This window comes from Kogia breviceps, chromosome 6, assembly GCF_026419965.1.
Source record: "Kogia breviceps isolate mKogBre1 chromosome 6, mKogBre1 haplotype 1, whole genome shotgun sequence".
Lineage (NCBI taxonomy): Eukaryota > Metazoa > Chordata > Mammalia > Artiodactyla > Physeteridae > Kogia > Kogia breviceps.
The window spans coordinates 117711247-117731637 of record NC_081315.1 but is presented as its reverse complement, the minus strand read 5'-3'; the positions used below and the strand labels follow the sequence as shown (position 1 = coordinate 117731637).

At 38.8% G+C, this 20391-nt stretch overlaps 1 protein-coding gene across 1 annotated transcript in view; it reads right to left on the bottom strand.

Annotated features, from left to right (window-relative positions):
* Positions 1-20391, bottom strand: part of MCUB (mitochondrial calcium uniporter dominant negative subunit beta) — a 91835-nt gene that overhangs the window by 19957 nt on the left and 51487 nt on the right. The window contains 2 exon segments of the mRNA XM_059067706.2: positions 465-635; positions 1153-1228. Coding sequence (XP_058923689.1) covers positions 465-635; positions 1153-1228 — 247 coding nt within the window.

The window sequence follows — 20391 nt, the reverse complement described above, 5'->3', positions numbered from 1 at the left end:
ACACACACACATACACACACACACACTTTCCTGAGAACTAATTCGTCAAAAAACACGCTAGACCATAATTGCTTTATAACAAAGGTTAATGAACTATTTGTGTATTTTAGTTATTCACTGGCTATTTCAACCATTGAGCCTGCATTTCATTTTCTAATTATTCAAATTTCTTACAGAAAATTAGACGCTAATGACTGTGTCATTAAAATTTTCTCAGAGAAAAATCTGGGGGCTAAGTTTATGAAATAAGTAACCAAATCATACATTAAACTTATTCCATTTCTTTTTTATTCAATAGAGTTAATTTTTTTTATATTACTGTTGTTCAAAAGTGAAGGACTCTGTAACTGCCAAACCATTTACTACATAATGAATTAAAGAATCAATTTTCTAGAAAAGTAAAGAACCAAAACAAAGGTTCAGAAGAAGAGAAAAAGACAAAGTTGAAGAAAACATATACGTACCTGCTGTGAAGATGGCAGCCGTTTTGATACCTTTATCTTCATTTTGTAGGTCCTGAAGGAATGAACCAACTGTTGATAACATTGGTTTGACTACAAACTGACAGCGCTCTTTCCTGGATGGCAACGTAAGTGTTATCAAGGGAAGGCCATGTTTATAATTAATGGTGATTTCTGTTAAGAAAAAAAAAAGTTGGTCATAGAGGATGGATAAAATTTCCTTTAAAAATAACTTTAAAAATTATTATTAAAAGATTATTAACTCCAAAAATTCTAGAAGGGATGCCTAAATATAGAATTCATAACCCTCTGAATACCTATAATAATTTACATCACACCTACAGTGCCTTTATTATACTAGTTGACATATTCCCCACCATTCTATAACATTTTATTAAGCATGTATCACTCTTTATTACAATTATCTGCTTAGAGTCTTCCCAGGTAAAAATGTACTGAGGGCAGAAACTGCTTCTAAGTCATCTGTAACTCCTTTGATTGTCGGAGTGGGAGTTTGCCAAAAGACATCAGAGATCTTGTGGGAGCAGAAAAGGAAGGAACTGAACTCTGAAGGGGGGTGGGAGGGGCAATACAAGAAAAGACTGTTTTGCTCAAAACACACTTCTCACTTTATTTGGAAGACTGGAAATAAATTAGCATGGGGAATCAAAGAAGTGATACGAAAACTTACCGTCAGATGGCACCACTGTACTGTAAACATTTGATTGATAGAATTTCAGATTTCCACACAGTTTCACACAGAAAACCTGTAAGAAAAAAATGATTTTTTTTCTTTTAGGAAAAGTGGGAAAGCTGAAATAAGTGTCTGTACTAGAAGACTGTTTTAACGTTGTATGGCAAGCATGACGAAAACTTCAGCGTCCCACACATACCCAGGTAAGCCCTTAGAGAAGCTCACTAGACCTTTCTGACTGTGCTGTCCCACATGGGAGCCACTAGTCACATGCAGCCATTTAAAGTTAAATCAATTAAAATTAAATAACACTAAAAATTCAGTTTCTCACAGTCAGTCACCTATGCCACATTTCAACTGCTCTATAGCTCTGGGTCTAGTAGCTACCGTATTGGACAGCACAGAAATAGATCATTTCCATCATCACAGAAAGTTCTACTGGATGGCACTGCTGGGTCTAGAACATCTGAATGGCTACCTTACTATGGGGTGTAGTTTTAGGGTTTGTATTGGTGGGGTTTTTTAAAATTAATTATTTTTTTGGCCGCGTTGGGTCTTTGTTGCTGCGCACGGGCTTTGTCTAGTTGCGGCGAGCAGGGGCTACTCTTCGTTGCAGTGCGCGGGCTTCTTGTTGCGGAGCACGGGGCTCTAGAGCGTGGGCTCAGTAGTTGTGGCGCGCGGGCTCAGTAGTTGTGGCGACGGGCTTAAGTTGCTCCACGGCATGTGGGATCGTCCCAGACCAGGGCTCAAACGCCTGTCCCCTGCACTGGCAGGCAGGTTCTTAACCACTGCTCCACGAGAGAAGCCCTGTATTAGATAATCATGGTAGTGGTGACAAAGACTCCCTCCTCAACCAAACTTTAGTCAGAGTCTTCTGAGCCTGACTAAGCCCCATCCTTGTGCATGTCCTCCAGGAGGCCAGCTTCAGCAAGAATGTTGTCGAGTTAGTTTAGCCAGAACCCCCCAACCCTCAGTCTCTGATCAAATGCCTCACCCTCCACCATTCCCCAGGTATTATCTGATCACCCTAGTAGTCTGTCTTCAACAAGAATCCTGCCAGGTCAGGGGAGCAAAGAATTACTCCATCCTCTTAGTATTCCCAGCAGCCCCTCCAACTCTGCTCGTTGGCTATAAATCCCCACGGTTCCCAGGTGTGAAAGGGATGAGCCCAATCTCTCTCCCCTATTACAAACCCCCTGAATAAAGTCTACCTTACATTCCTGAACAAGCGTCCTGAATAACTTTTTCTTTAACAGTGGTTTGGTGTGTATCCTTCCAAACTTTTTTCCATATACTGCCACCTTTACACGTGAGTTATATTTTATGCTAGAGTTTATATAATGCTAAAGACAGTTTATAAGTCAAATTCCTAGATGCCGAAGATGATAATTCCTGCTCATAAAGTACTTATCATTTAATGTGCTGATGAAGTTTCTCTACTACTATTATCATTTTAGAGGCAACCACTTGACAACCAGGAAATGCTGAAAGAAGGCAGAGTGGCCCGGGAAGAATATGAAAGCTTTCTCAAGCTTCTGCATACCTAAGAATCACCTGGCTACGACAGTACTGCCCACTGCTAAACAGACAGGGCTTGTTGAAAACAGATTCCCGGACTCCACCTTTACTAGCTTTTTGATCGAGTAAGTCTGAGGTAGGGGTATGAGAATTTGCATTTTTAATAAGCCCCAGGGTTATACTGAAGTTACAGGTGTGAAGGTCACCCTTTTGAGTAGCTGGGTTCTAGCAGACCCTCTGAGGCCTTCAGGGCACTATTTCTAATCTTCTGCATAGAATCATTTTGAACTCTAAATTTTAGTGCTGGGACAAGGGTTACTGCCTTCAAATGATATCGGGTCAAAAGATGACTCAGGCTTCTCTTTTATCACATCTTTTTCCTAAATACAATTCTAATCAATTCCCACCCTGCTTAAAACCCCAGGGACTTCAACAGTTTATATAAAGTAGAAAGAACAGTGACCCCAGAGTTCTAAACTCAGTTTAGCCACTTAATAGCTGGAGATCACAGATAACTCACAGGACTGTGCTTTTGTTCTCTGAAGGGTTAGGTGGGGGATAACAACATCTATCTTGCAGAGCAGATATAAAAGTTAAACAAACAAAGCATCAAGCAAGTATAAGGTCTGGTCTACGTGCCTCACACGAGCAGTATAGGCCACCTCCCCTCCACAGCTCCATCACTTACTGTTCTCTTACAGCAGGAGCTTAGGCCCCAGGCAGACAAGCTGTGCGCCCCTGATGTACTAAAGTGCCGCCTTCTTTATCCACTTCTGCCTAACAGACCCTGTCATTCCCTCCAGGCCCAGCTCAAAGGCCATTTCCTAAGTCTTCCTTCAGGGTCATGATGGTCGAGTGCGAAGGGCACAGGCTCTGCCATCAGAACCAAGCTGGAATACCAGCTTCAAGATATACCAGCTGCCATGATCTTTGACAGGCAGAGGGTTCGGGAAGAAACGGGCTGTGAGAAAAACAAGGGGACGACTTTGGCAGAAAGGAAAGGGAAAGAAAAAGAAGCCAGGGCTATAGTTAAAAGAAGGAAAATGTCATTAATACTTGAAGATCTGTTTGAGCTTCAAAGTAAAAGGGAGGGGCTTCCCTGGTGGTGCAGTGGTTGAGAATCTGCCTGCCAATGCAGGGGACATGGGTTCGAGCCCCGGTCGGGGAAGATCCCACATGCCGCGGAGCAACTAGGCCCGTGCGCCACAGCAACTGAGCCTGCGCGTCTGAAGCCTGTGCTCCACAACAACAGAGGCCACGATAGTGAGAGGCCCGCGCACCGCCATGAAGAGTAGCCCCCGCTCGCCGCAACTGGAAAAAGCCCTCGCACAGAAACGAAGACCCAACACAGACAAAAATAAATAAATTAAAAAAAAAAAAAGTACAAGGGAGGCAGAAAGGAGATGTATAATGATCACATGCTGGGGCCACTTAACAAGATCCGATTGCTTCGAGAGCTATGTCATATTTCATAGTATATATCTTTATTATTATTAACAAAACAAAGATGTAATTCACATTCAGGATTGAGTAAGTTAACACTTCAGTGGCAACTCTGCTCCATGCTCAGAAACAACACATGTATCTCCCTGTACCAAAACCAAGACAGAAACAATGTGACGAGCAAGGCTCAAGCAAATAGAGAGTCTGCTAAGGTTCTGGGTCCTGCAGGGAAAGTGTCTCAATGGAAAATGATGTACTGTTTACAGCACACTTTTGGGGGGTTGGAGTGGGGGGGGTGGCAATGTTTTTATTTATTTATCTTTCTTTTTTTTTTTTTTTTTTTTTTTTTGCGGTACGCGGACCTCTCACTGTTGTGGCCTCTCCCGTTGCAGAGCACAGGCTCCGGACGCACAGGCTCGGTGGCCTTGGCTCGGCGGCCATGGCTCACGAGCCCAGCCGCTCTGCGGCATGTGGGATCTTCCCGGACCGGGGCACGAACCCGTGGCCCCTGCATTGCAGGCGGATTCTCAACCACTGCGCCACCAGGGAAGCCCCTATCTTTCTTTTTTTAAATCAACTTTTAAAATTGAAGTCTAGTTGATTTACAATGTTGTTTTAATTTCTGCTGTACAGCAAAGCGATTCAGTTATACATATATATATATACATTGCTTTTTTAAAAAAATATTTTCCATTATGGTTTAATCATAGGATATTGAATATAGTTCTCTATGCTATACAGTAGGACCCTGTTGTTTATCCATTCTATATATAATAGCTCACATCTGCTAACCCCAAACTCCCACTCCATCCCTCCCCCAACCCCCTGCCCCTTGGCAACCACCAGTCTGTTCTCTATGTCTGGATTCTGTTTCTATTTCACAGATAGCTTTATTCCACACATAAGTGATATACAGTATTTGTCTTTCTCCTTCTGACTTACTTCACTTAGTATGATAATCTCTAGCTGTATCCATTGTTTCTGCAAACGGCATTATTTCATTTTTTATGGGTGAGTAGTATTCCACTGTGCATATGTACCACATCTGCTTTATCCATTCATCTGTTGATGGACATTTAGGTTGTTTCCATGTCTTGGCTATTGTAAATAGTGCTGCTATGAACATAGGGGTGCATGTATCTTTTTGAATTATAATTTCATCTGGATATATGCCCAAGAGTGGGATTGCTGGATCATATGGTAATTCTATTTTTAGTTTTCTGAGGAACCTCCATACTGTTCTCCACAGTGGCTTTACCAACTTACATTCCTACCACCAGTGTTGGAGGGCTCCCTTTTCTCCACACCCTCTCCAGCATTTGTTATTTGTAGACTTTTTTCTTTTCAGGAAAGGCATTTTATTTTAAATACAGCAGTGTGTACCGGTCAATCCCAAACTCTCAATCTATCCCTTCCCCCACCCCTTCCCCTGGTAATGATAAATGTGATAATTCATTCTCTAAGTCTGTGAGTCTGCTTCTGTTTTGTAGATAAGTTCATTTGTATCTTTTCTTTATTAGATTCCACATATAAGTGATATCTTACGATATTTGTCTTTCTCTGTCTGACTTACTTCACTTAGTATGATAATCTCCAGGTCCATCCATTTTGCTACAAATGACATTATTTCATTCTTTTCAATGGCTGAGTAATATTTCATTGTATATATGTACCATACCTTCTTTACCTACTAATCTGTCAGTGGACATTCAGGTTGCTTCCATGTCTTGGCTGTTGTAAACAGTGGTGATGAACATTGGGGTGCATGTAGCCTTCTGAACCATGTTTTCCTCTGGACGTATACCCAAGACTGGGATTGCTGGATCATATGCTGGCTCTATTTTCAGTTTTATAAGGAACCTCCATACTGTTCTCCATAGTGGCTGTACCAATTTACATCCCTACCAACAGTGCAGGAGGGTTCCCTTTTCTCCACACCCTCTCCAGCATTTATTGTTTGCAGCTTTTTTGATGATGGCCATTCTGACTGGTGTGAGGTGATATCTCACTGCAGTTTTGACTTGCATTTCTCTAATAACTAGTGATGTTAAACATCTTTTCATGTGCCTCTTGGTCATCTGTATATCTTCTTTGGAGAAATGGCTGAGTAATATTCCACTGTATATATGTGCCACATCTTTATCCATTCCTCTGTCGATGGGCACTCAGGTTGTTTGCATGTCTTGACTGTTGTACACAGTGCACAGCACACCTTTTTTCAAGTTATCACATTCTAGTCCTGTTCAGTGGTTTGAAGCCATTTTGGAACTACTTGTGAGCTGTAGGCAACTGACAGGTATGTCACTTTTGTCCAATCTGGCAGTGATGTAATTGACACCCCACACTAACCCAAACACTGGTTTTATCTCTACCTGCATTCATCTTAACATTCTTTTCTCCATATAAATTTGTGCTGTTTTGATTTTTCCTTTTAACTGGATATTACATTTGCCTGGTTTCCTTCATATCATAAGAGTAAAATAAATTCTTTAATGCATGTTCATTCTTATAACTGTATGAGAGTCGTATTTTTACCTTTTCCAAAAAATTATCTGTTAATAGTCCAGAACAGAAGAAGTAACGAAGAATTTGACTCTTTTGGGGTAGGACAGACTAAAGTAGCCCATGGCAAGATCAAGCCAAGCTTTCCAGTGATTTGATGACTAGATCTGTGATATCACCAATATCACGGCAACCTCCCCGGACAGGGACCTTAAGGTAGCACTTTAAGAACCAATTCTGAGCTCTGGTCACAAAAGCCTGGTTGGAGGCAATATAAAATTACTAGCCAGAAAGGGGTGAGTACAGAATGAAAAATAAACTCCTACTTAGAGTCTGTAACCCAGAATTTTACTATATGAGAAATTAAATGCTAAGAAGGAACCAACAAATTTATTTAGACGATTTCCCTTAATTCCATTTAGGGAAAATAAAAATAAGAGAGTCGTCCAAAACTGACTTTAACACAAATTATATTTAGAGTCTTCAAAGAGATAAAAAGGAGAATTAGCCTCCAGAAAATCAATAAGAAATTCTACTAAACTGGTAGAAATAAAACAAAAATTAGTAACTTGGATCAACGAATTAGGGATTTCTAAGGCAAAAATGGAGAAAATCTATATACATGTAAAAAACCCAGCTTTAATGAACTAAATAAATCCTAGACTAGATAAAGTCAGTAGAAAAGAAAACTAGTGAATTAGACAGTATTTCACCCAGGTACAACACAGAAAGATACAGAAACTTTAAACCTTTAAAAAGCAATCAATCTCATACACTGCTGGCAAGAATGTAAAATGGTACAACCATTCTGGAAAACCTTTAGCAGTTTCTTATAAAGTTAAACACACACTTCCATGTGACACAGCAATACCACTCCTAGCTGTTTACCCAAGAGAAATGAAAACTTATCTTCATACAACTGTACAAATGCTATTTCATTTTGTCCCTCTAGAGCACATACTCTGGCTGACTACTGTAGTTCCAGCACCTGGAATAGTATAGTATCTGACATACTATGGGGGCTCAATAAACACATGTTAAATGAATGTATGAATATCTTCAAGGTGCTAAGGGAAAATAACTATCAATCTAAAACATTATATTTAGGAACATTGCTTAAGGTTGAAGGAAATGAAGAGATTTTCTGATGCACAGAGATCCTAGTTTCTTTCCCATACATCTTTTCTAAGGAACATCCTAGAGAGAAGGAAACTAAACCCAGATGCAGGAGAACACAGTTACGGGCTAAGTTGTGTCCCCAACTCCCCATCAAATTCATATGTTGGAGTCCTAACCCCCAAGACCTCAGAATGTGACTGTATTTTAAAGAGGTAATTAAGTTAAAATGAGGTCATGAGTGTGGGCCCTAATCCACTGTGACTGGTGTCCTTATAAAAAGAGGAGATTTGGATACAGACATGTGCGCACACAGAGGAAAACCCTGTGAGGACACAATGAGAAGGCAGTCATCCACAAGCCAAGGAAAGAGGCATCAGAAGAAACCAACCCTGCCAACACCTTTACCTCGGACTTCTGACTTCCAGAATTGTGAGAAAATAAATCTGTGTTTAGGCTACTGAATCTGAGGAACTCTTGTTATGGAAGCCCTGGGAAACTAATACAAAGCCAAAGCTGTAAAATATGTTGGTAAATAAACTACTTATTGTAAGAAATTTTAAACCATTTTTTGTGTTAAAATGAATAGAAAGCTAAACAAGATTTGGCATGCTATATTCAGTGGATTCTTAGAACATGTGAAGATCCTCCTCATGTTCAGAGGAGGGCAAAGATTGTAAGAAACCTAAGACTTTGTTAGGAAAGTTATAATTGAGTATGTGTATATTAAACACTTAAAGGAAACCATTCAAAGTACAGTTTCTACAGTGGTAGAAAAGAAAAAGAATAGAACAAGCTTTTTCAAGCAAAGTTGAAAAAAGAAGCAAAAAACCCTATGGAAACCAGAAGATTTTTTTAAAAGATGAAAAGAAATGTAATAAAAGCTCATTGTGGGAACTTGGAAAATAGAGAAAATGAGTATCCACAATTCCACCAACCCCCGACTTATGCCAGCCTTTCCATATATATATATATGCTCATGTAATCACAGAGTTGAGAGCTGATCATTAATGTTTTATAAGCATTTTCTTACTTCATTAAAAACTTTCATAAACAAAATAATTTAAATTGCTCCATAGCCACTTATCCTACAGATGTAACAGAATTTATTATTTATATACCTATTTTTGGACATTTCCATTTTATATACCATTTCTATGAATTTTTTTTTTCTGTCTCAGAGAGGAATGCATGCTCATTTTAGAAAAATCTATAAATCGCAGACTCACAAAAAGAAGAAAATAAAAGTCATCAATAGGGCCATCATCGGGTTTCCCTGGTGGCGCAGTGGTTGAGAGTCCGCCTGCCGATGCAGGGGATGCGGGTTCATGCCCCGGCCCGGGAAGATACCACATGCCGCGGAGCGGCTGGGCCCATGAGCCATGGCCGCTGAGCCTGCGCGTCCGGAGCCTGTGCTCCGCAGCGGGAGAGGCCACAACAGTGAGAGGCCCGCGTACCACAAAAAAAAAAAAAAAAAAAATAAGGCCATCATCTAGAATTATCAGTTAACACTGACGTATACCTTCTAGTTTATTTTCTATGTATATTGTATTTCGCGTTCACCATTACAACTAAACTGATTCAAAACATCTTTGCACGTAAATCTGTTTGCATTTTTTATATAAATTTATTTACTTATTTATTTTTATTTTTGGATGCATTGGGTCTTCGTTGCTGTGAGCGGGCTTTCTCTAGTTGCAGCGAGAGGGGGCTACTCTTCATTGCAGCGCATGGGCTTCTCATTGTGGTGGCTTCTCTTTCTGCAGAGCACGGGCTCTAGGCACATGGGCTTCAGTAGTTGTGGCACGTGTGCTCAGTAGCTGTGGCTTGTGGGCTCTAGAGCGCAGGCTCAGTAGTTGTGGCGCACAGGCTTAGCTGCTCTGTGGCATGTAGGATCTTCCCGGACCAGGGCTCGAACCTGTGTCCCCTGCATTGGCAGGAGGATTCTTAACCACTGTACCACCAGGGAAGTCCTTTGTTTGCATTTTTTTTTTCTTTACGGTAGATTCCAGAATGACTGGATCATAAAGTAGTAATAGTTTTAGGATCCTGATAATGTATTCTCAAACTTTTGGGGGAACATTTTTTTTCTTTCATGTTGTTTTACTCAGTGGAACACCCAAATTATTAAACTGAACCCAAAGAGGCAAATATTCATAAGATTCAGAATCAAACAATAACAGACCCGGTTGGGCATCCCTGGAGCAACAAGCTTCCCCCTGGAGGCTCATCCTCAGACAGGCTTACCAGACATCTTCACTGGGACAGCCCACAGGTACCTCAAGCTCAGTACCTCCTGAACTAAGCTCTTTCTTGTTCCTCCATGGACCTGATCTTCTCCTCGATGGACTCACACCACTAATTACTAGTCATTAGACTAGAGGCGTAGATAACTAGAGAGTTATCCTAAGCAACTAATATTCCATAAAATAGCTGGTAGACCAGTAGTTACAACTGAACTGTCACTAAGGCCTACTGGTTCTACTTCTTACAGCACTCTCAAACCCATCCTCTCCTGTCTGTCTCCACCTCCACTGCCCTAGTTCAGATCCTCATCATCTCACCCAGATCACTGTAACAGCTTCCTAACTGGCCTCTCCCACCAATCCGTTCCAGATTAAGATCTACTCCAATTTTCTAAAATTGCATAAAGTCAGACTATTTCTAGATTTACAAACCTCTATTTGTTCTCTATTGCAAAGGGAAACAACGCCAAAGAAAGCTTTCCACGGGCTGATTCTTGTCCGCTTATCCCGCCTCTCCTTGTCATGACCAGCACGGGCCTCCTCCCAACCCTCTATTTCAGATATGCAGAGCGTATTGCCGTTTCTCGAATGTGGCACACTGTTCATGCTTCCTTGCCTTCACACTTATTCCCATCTCTGCCTGGAAAGCCCTGCCCAGTGTACCCACCTTGCGTGGCCAACTTTTACACTTAGTGCTCTCATCTTCCCACCATAAAACCTATAGAACTCCATCTATTCCCACCATTCCTCCTTCCCTCCTACTGCAGTCACGTGACCTTCATTTGCAAAGGCCAATCCCTCCTCAGGTGTTCTCCATCTTATTACATGGCAAAGCCTTCTCAGAATCCTAACTCCCTCTTAATCACTGCCTCTCACACTCTACAGGTTCAATACAATCAGCAAATATGCTATAATATCTCTCATCTTTAAAAAGTTCCAAACCTTCTAATAACCACATATCCCCCCCAGCTTCTGGCCCATTTGTATGTTCTCCTTGGCCAAACTTTTCATTTTGTCTACACTGGTTCATCTTCAACGCCCATTCACTCTTTAAAAAACTGTTTTTCTTCCAGTTTTATTGAGATTTACAGTACCGTACAAGTTTAAGGTTCCATTCAGTCAAACAAACTACCGACAGGGGTGGGGCAGGCAAGACAGGGGTAACAACCTATCTTAAGATGTACAAACTATTATGTATAAAATAAATAAGTTACAAAGATGTGTTGTATAGCACAGGGAATATACCCAATATTTGATAATAACTATAACCAGAGTATAACCTTTAAAATTTTTGAATCACTATGTTGTACACCTGAAACTTATATAATATTGTACAACTATAACTCAATAAAAAAAAATAACAAACAAAAAACTAACATACTACCAACAGGCTTCTATCTCCAGGCCCTCAACCACGTAGCCAGACCCCTCCTGAGGTCCAAACTAGGACATCCAATACTTGACTAACATCTCCCCTCACATAATCACATACATCTGAAAGTGAATTTATCCAGAATGAAACTCTTGATTTCCCCCTGAAACCCCTTCCTCTGGTTCATCTTTTCCTATAATAACTGACCCATCACCTCCCTGGCTGTTGAAGTCAAAGCCAGGAGTCATTCTTGAGTCCATCAATTCCATCCACCCATCCATTCTACCTACATAGTTCATCCATTTCTCTCCATTTTTATTGTTAATGCTCCAGTCCAGGCCACCATTATCTACTGCTGCACTTTCCAAACTTGTTTATTTGCTTCTACCCTTGCTCTCCTCCATGCTACCCTCCTCAACGCATCAAAAGTGATCTTCTTAAGATGTAAATAGTATCACCACATTCCTCTGCTTAAAATCCTTCAATGGATTCCCCTTCACACTTCAACAGAATAAAAGCTTATCACGGCCAATGAGATGCTACATGACCTAGATACTGCTTGTCTTGCCAATCTCATCTCATTCCCCACTTCTTCCTTGCTTTCCTTACTCTGATCCTCCTGTCATCCCTCGATTCCTGGAACATGACAAGTTTCTCAAATCTCAGGGGCATAACATGCTGTTCTCTGTCTAGGATGCTCTTCTACCGCATTTTGTATAACTAAATGTTTTACATGCAGTATCTTATTTAATCTTTATAGAAACCGCATGAGCTACATACTATTACTTCCCATCTTTTTTCCATTCAAATGTATTTATTGCTCCCTTATCATTTAACTGAACATTGATATAATAGGAAGTCACTGGAGAACTGGAGTCAGTAAACGAGAGCCTGTGGGGCTAATCCAGCGTTCCTCTCCCCCACTTATCACCCAAAGTTCATAGTTTATATTAGGGTTCACTCTTGGTGTTGTACATTCTATGGGTTTTGACACATCCACCATCGTAGTACCACAGGGACTAGCTTCACTGCCCTAAAAATCCTCTGCTCTGCCTATTCATCTCATCCCTCTCTCCTCTCTAACCCCTGGCCACCACAGATCCTTTTGCTGTCTCCATAGTTTTGCCTTTTCGAGAATGTCATGTAGTTGGAATCATATAGTATGTAGCCTTTTCAGATTGGCTCCTTTCACTTAGTAATATGCATTTAAGATTGTTCCATGTCCTTTCATAGCTTGATGGCTCATTTCTTTGTTCTTTATAATTTTTATTTAAATATATTTGACATACAACATTCTGTAAATTTAAGGTGTACAGCATGTTGACTTGATGCATTTATACATTGTAATATGATTGCCACTGTAGCGATAGTTAGCATCTCTATCACATCACATAAGTATCATTTCTTTTTTGTGGTGGGAATAATTAAGATCTAGTCTCCTAGCAAGTTCAAAGATTATAACACATTATTGTCTATATTGCTCATTTCTTTTAAGTGCTTTAATATTCCTTTGTCTGGATGTACCACAATTTATCTATTGACTAACTTAACTTGAATGCTTCCAATTATGAATTTGGCAATTATGAATAAAGCTTCTATAAACATTTATGTACAGGTTATTTCCCATATTTCAATTATCAGAATACTGAACACAGGGAGATTAAGTACTCTGTCTAAAGTCACACAGCTAATAAGTGAGCACAGTGTCAAGCTGTTAGGAGCCCCAACTCTTTAAACTGCTTTGCCGTACTGTCACCCTGTGGGAAAAGGGATCCTGGCTCAGGTTATCACACACTGTGCCCACACCTATGGGGAGCAATGGGCTCTATCTCCAGATGAAGAGTAAAGAAGGGATCCTGGGAAGATAGAAACACCTGTTAAAACCAGCTCCACACTGTTGAAACCCATGTAAAGAAGGCTCCTAGGTACAAGCGATCTGAACCAGAAGGATAAAATACTAGATACTTCTATTACAAACAAATCTTAAGAAACTGCATTCATGCAATGATGTTGAAACCATTTTATTAATTGTAAATAATTTATTTTTCAGCCAGTGTACTCTAATATTTCAATATGCTTTGTAACAGACTAGAGTAGGACAAGCAAATTAGTCTAGTATCTTCTCTCTGGGTTGTAATCCTTTAGAATTTTGCTCTCAAAAGCATTTCTTTGTTGAATGAAGAAAGGAAGAAAGGAGAGAAGGGAGGGAGGGATACATACACACACACAGGCCCACACGCGCGCGCGCACACACACACACACGAGTGTAATTTCAGAGGTCCTGCTGAGGTCAGTCCAGAGAACGAAGGATCACTGGCTTAAATGCCAAATGTTTAGAGGGATATAAATGTGGCCTGGTTGAGAATCTACAGTCAGTAAGTGAAAGTTATTATTGGTTGCTAGCCAAGTACTATATGCTGTTATTCCTGTTTCTTTTGTTTCAATCATGTTGCTTATTAACTACTCTTCTCAGTCTGCTCAGATCAAAAAGAAAAATTTATTTTAACAGTGATGATTCATGTAGTACCTGAAAGAGACTGGAGCACTAATTAAGACAACTGCCTAGTGTGTGCTACAAAATGCAATTTTTGTTGGGCAGATTTAAAATATAAATCTAGAGACAAGTCAGAAGAGAACATCAAAAGAGAGTTGCTATATAGGAGTTTGATTTTTGTTTTTGTCCAGAGAAGCAAAAAGAAATCATGAAAGCATGGAGCTCAGTGTGAGGTTCTACAAAAAATCATGATGCACCACAGGGTGGAAAACTAATGAACCCAAGGATAAGCTTCAAAGCAAAACAATTATGTAACCAAGCAGTTTATCTGCTTGCTTCAAACATTCCACAGAACTCCACTGTAGGTGGTACATAAAATATGGTTTAAAATGACTGAGTTTCATTCTTTTTTTATGCTTGTATTTTACCCATTTCCTTGTTCAACATTTCTTCTGCATTCTTATTCCTTCCATGTTAAATTTTGCTCACTAGAACTTTGATTAGTGCTTTCACTGAGAGCCTATGTATGAGTAGTAAACCCTCAGTCTATGTTATAAATTCAGTTTCTGTCCTTTTCCTATTGAGTTTAATCTGTTTACATTTATTGTTAGTTCAGATAAATTTGGATATCTGTCACCTTATTTTGTGCTTTCTGTTTACCCTGATTATCTTTTGCTTCCTTCTTCTTTCTTATCTCCTAATAATTTAACTGTTTCTTTAGACTCCTTTTATCTCTCTTTATTGGTTTGGAAGTATATGTTTGTTTTTTTTTCTTCTATCCTTTTAGTGTTTGCCCTTTATATCCTGAGACATTCTTACTTGGCTTAGTGTGTAATTTCTCTACCCTACGACTGAACAACAACAGGATCTTAGACAGTATCAATCACAATTAAGGATGAATTATTTTGACCTTATTTTTTTAGAACCCCCAAATTCGCATCTCATGTTGTTTTATACAGTGTTTGTTTCTTAGATTCATCTGTAAGTTTTCCAACTATTTTGCTCTCCATTTCTTCTCACATCCTGTTTATGTGCTCAATTTCATGCTTACTGAGAACTTTCAGTAAGAATCTTTTAATCTCTTAAACTTAATGCTGTTGAAAATAACAGTTTATGGGATATAAAATTCCAAGTTGTAACTTCCCCTCAGAACTTTGAAGATACTCCTTTGCCTTCTGCCCTCTGTTATCACATCTTCTGTAAATTTAAGACTTTCTGAAAGATTTTCTTCCATCTTTCTGCTTCTGGGGTTCTACAGTTTCCCCAAAGTGTGTCAGGTACAGATCTAATTTCATTTTCCTGCTTGGGATTCATTCTATTTAATTTAAAAATTCATTCTGAGAAGGGTCCTCATGGGGAGAGGAGTGGCCCGAAGTGGGGAGTCTGAATCCAAGCGTGGCTAGAGGGCATCCACGCAGAGGGGCAGATGGCAGGGGTGTGTCAGAACCTAAGCATGGCAAGGAGGCTGTCCACATAGTGTAAGGGGGATTAGTGGGGGGTAAGCAGAACCTGAATGGTAGTGAAGAGGGCATCCACATGGAAGGTAGGCTCAGAACCAGGTGTTGGAGCCCAAATCAGGTGAGGAAGGCATCTATGCAGGAAAGGACTAGTGGCAGAGATGAGAGGCTGTCACATACCAGAAAACTTAGCAAATAAGCAAAAACACCAAGAATAATGGATGCCAGATTTATTCTGTCAAAGAAGGGAGCTACACTATGGAAAGGGAGAAAACTGGAATGAACCCTGTAGTACTGGAATGAAACTGGAAGTATTGGTATGAATTCACGGTTTTTAATACGTAAAAATATAAATAAATAAAACCAACAAAATAAATATAGTACTTCAAAAAATATTGAATGTATATGTGTATATAAATGAAAAAGATTTAAATTTTATGTATTTATATTTGTATATAAATAGAAATATATTAAAAAATTTTTGAAGGGGACTGTGAACAGTAACACTCCCAATAATGGGCATATGTGGCATCCAGTTCTTGGCTTCTAAATACAATTCTTATCCAAAGGGAACCAGAGCTCCTTGAAGAAATGGCTAATTCCAGGGCTGGGGCATGGAAAGGACAAGATGAGCTTGGAAAGCAAGGAAGTGCTCAATGAATGATGGGAGACATAGCAAAAGGACACACCAGTCAGCTTGAAGGGAGTCTCAATGATCAAATCTGGAATGATTTGGGCATTAAAACAAATACTGATAGTAACAGATTATAATCCATTGAAGAAAATAGGAAACCATGAGCCCACTCTGATATAATAAAGTAAATAAATGCATTTAAAGTTTGATAAGGAACAAGATGTTTACAAAGTTTTAATATGTCTCCACACAAAAGCATTAACACCAAAGGAAAAACAGTAACTGCAAAGGGAAGAAGTCTGGCAGACACCACCTCGATCAAGTGATCAAAGTGCACACTATCAGTCATGGGGAAAACTGACATCATGCAGTGAGAAAGAATAGATGCAACACTTCTGTGACATTCCTGACAAAGATGTATAACCTGAATCAAACCCCAAGGGAACACCAGACAAACCCAAACAGAGACATTCTACAAAATAACTGTAATCTTCAAAAGAGTCAAAATCGTTGAAAGTCAAGGAAAGAATGTGATACAGTTCCAGATCGGAGACAAGACAACTAACTACAACTGTGATTCTGAACTTTTTGCAATAGAGAACATTATTGGGAAAACTGGCAAAATTTGCACACGGTCTAAGAATTAAGATAGTGGTAATATTAGTTTTCTGATTTTGATGGCCCTTTATGGTTAAATTGGAGAATGTTCTTGTGCTTGAGAGGGAATGGCATCATGTCAACAACTTTATTCTCAAATTGTTCAGAAACAAAGCATTCATACAACTTTTCTACAAGTTTGCAATTGTTTCAAAATAAAACAGTGCAAACAACAGGTTTAGACAAACACCAAGATTACCATTTATACAGAGAAGTGACCTATTAACAAGGGATCAAACATTTTTTGCATGCCACTGGGAAACTATGATTTCTTAGGGAATTGGCATCCTTCTAACATATGTCAGTAAAGCTTAAAGGAGAAATTATCATATTTATACTACAACAACCCTTTCTTAGAAGGATATTATTAAAAGACCATTCTGAAAATCTTACACAAACCCACCACACACGCAGAGTTTATTTCAAGACTGACTCAACCCAAACCCAGCTCCTTCTTTCAATTTACATCCTGCCTATGACCCATCTTAAGAAGTCTATCAGCTATTGTACTAACCCAGTCAGGGGCTCACATTTCCAGGATGGCATCAGTTACTTGTAAAATAAACTGACCTATACAGTCAAATTTGAGTAATACTGCTTCTCTTGGATGTTAACAAATGATCAATTATTTTAGTATTAAAGTCTAGTAGAGAGTATATCACAATAACTCTACTACATGCCATTTCACTAAAAATACATCGGGGAGTGTGACTGAAGGAAAAAATCAGTTTTAAAAAAATTCACTGTTTTCATCCCTTTAAAGTAGCGATAGCAGCTTCTTGTGCTCCAGCCTTTCAGTTAAAATAAACATTTACTGTTTTCATCCCTTTAAGGTAGCAATAGCAGTTTTTTGTGCTCCAACCTTATATTCTAGGTGCATTAAGAAAATGTCAAGTATCAAGAAGTAGAAAATATGGCCTAAAAAGAAGTCTAGCTCATTTGAAAAGGAAAAAGATGAAGCAGCCTGACTTAGAAGAGGAAACAACTTGTTTTTTTAAGAGTAACCAACACATTTTATTTATTTACTTTTAACATCTTTATTGGAGCATAATTGCTTTACAATGCTGTGTTAGTTGCTGCTGTATAACAAAGTGAATCAGCTATATGTATACGTATATCCCCATATCGCCTCCCTCTTGCATCTCCTTCCCACCTTCCCTATCCCACCCCTCTAAGTGGACACAAAGCACTGAGCTGATCTCCCTGTGCTATGCGGCTGCTTCCCACTAGCTATCTGTTTTACATTTGGTAGTGTATATATGTCCATGCCACTCTCTCACTTCTTCCCAGCTTACCCTCCCCCCTCCGTGTCCTCAAGTCCATTGTCTATGTCTGCGTCTTTATTCCTGTCCTGCCCCTAGGTTCGTCAGAACCATTTTTTTTTTTTTTTTTTTTTAGATTCCATATATATGTGTTAGCATACGGTATTTGTTTTTCTCTTTCTGACTTACTTCACTCTGTATGACAGACTCTAGGTCCATCCACCTCACTACAAATAACTCAATTTCTTTTCTTTTTATGGCTGAGTAATATTCCATTGTATATATGTGTCACATCTTCTTTATCCATTCGTCTGTTGATGGACACTTAGGCTGCTTCCATGTCCTAGCTATTGTAAATAGTGCTGCAATGAACATTGTGGTACATGACTCTTTTTGAATTATGGTTTTCTCAGGGTATATGCCCAGTAGTGGGATTGCTGGGTCATATGGTAGTTCTATTTTTAGTTTTTTTAAGGAACCTCCATACTGTTCTCCATAGTAGCTGTATCAATTTACATTCCCACCAACAGTGCAAGAGGGTTTCCTTTTCTCCACACCCTCTCTAGCATTTATTGTTTGTAGATTTTTTGATGATGGCCATTCTGACCTGTGTGAGGTGATATCATATTGTAGTTTTGATTTGCATTTCTCTAATGATTAGTGATGTTGAGCATCCTTTCATATGTTTGTTGGCAATCTGTATATCTTCTTTGGAGAAATGTTGATGGTCCTCTGCCCATTTTTGGATTGGGTTGCTTCTTTTTTTTTTTTTTTTTTTTTTTTTTGATGTTAAGCTGCATGAGTTGCTTGTATATTTTGGGGATTAATCCTTTGTCAGTTGCTTCATTTGCAAATATTTTCTCCCATTCTGAGGGTTGTCTTTTTGTCTTGTTTATGGTTTCCTTTGCTGTACAAAAGTAAGTTTCATTAGGTTCCATTTGTTTATTTTTGTTTTTATCTCCATTTCTCTAGGAGGTGGGTCAGAAAGGATCTTGCTGGATGTATGTCATAGAGTGTTCTGCCTATGTTTTCCTCTAAGAGTTTGATAGTGTCTGGCCTTACATTTAGGTCTTTAACCCATTTTGAGTTTATTTTTGTGTATGGTGTTAGGGAGTGTTCTAATTTCATTCTTTTACATGTAGCTGTCCAGTTTTCCCAGCACCACTTATTGAAGAGGCTGTCTTTTCTCCATTTATATTCTTGCCTCCTTTATCAAAGATAAAGTGACCTTAGTGTATGGGTTTATCTCTCTGGGCTTTCTATCCTGTTCCATTGATCTATATTTTTGTTTTTGTGCCAGTATCATACTGTCTTGAATATTGTAGCTTTGTAGTACAGTCTGAAGTCAGGGAGCCTGATTCCTTCCACTCCGTTTTTCTTTCTCAAGATTGCTTTGGCTATTCAGGGTCTTTTTTGTTTCCATACAAATTGTGAAATTTTTTGTTCTAGTTCTGTGAAAAACGCCATTGGTCATTTGATAGGGATTGCATTGAATCTGTAGATTGCTTTGGGTAGTACAGTCATTGTCACAATGTTGATTCTTCAATATGCAAATCAATCAATGTGATATACCATATTAACAAACTGAAGGATAAAAACCATATGATCATCCCAATAGATGCAGAAAAAGCTTTTGACAAAATTCAACAACGATTTATGATAAAAGGAAACAACTTTTTGACGTGGGGTGAAGAAGACATACTGATGTATAATGGACAACAGCAGGAACTAGCCTAATTTGCATAATGAATATAAATCAGGGAGTAGCAGTTTATATTTAAATTTCTTAGCTGAAAGGCAACAGTGATACAGAAAAACAAAATCAGAGTACTTCCAAATATAAGCATTTTTAGAAGGACTTTAATTACTCTACTACAAAAGCACTCCATGTGACACTAGTCTCAGTATGAGGCTTTCAACAATAATGTGGTGCTACAATTTGCCCTTTCCACATCCACAAGTGTAAACTCCGTTATTATTGCTTCTTTTCAGGGATTGCTCAATTGTATCCCATACATATGAGTAGATCATGTAATTTACTTTAAAAATATTTAAGACAGAAGCTGGAAACTGGATAAGAAAAAGCAACAGACTTGGTTCCTAACATTTGGCTGTTCGAAACTATCAAATGGTGAGTTCTTATCACCTTTAAAGATATTCAAAATAACATGGCTCGAGGTCTAAAAAACAACTCCAGAAATGAGTCATAGTATTTTACCAAGTCAATGTAATTATTCTCTATTTTCCCAAACTAAAAATATTTATTTCGATATGTATGCTCTAATATGTATATATTTATATTATAGATTTATGTATATTTATAGTATATATGTAAGATGTATATATTTATATACATATTAGAATGAATACATATACACACATATTTGTTTATAGTCACAACTTCATATATTGCAAAAGTACTTGATAATCTCTCTGTGACAAAAGTGATAGTTCCATAATGGGAAACAAATGGGCGCTATATAAAGGGAACATATCAGGATTTCTTTAGCAAGCACAGAATTCCAGTCTATTACA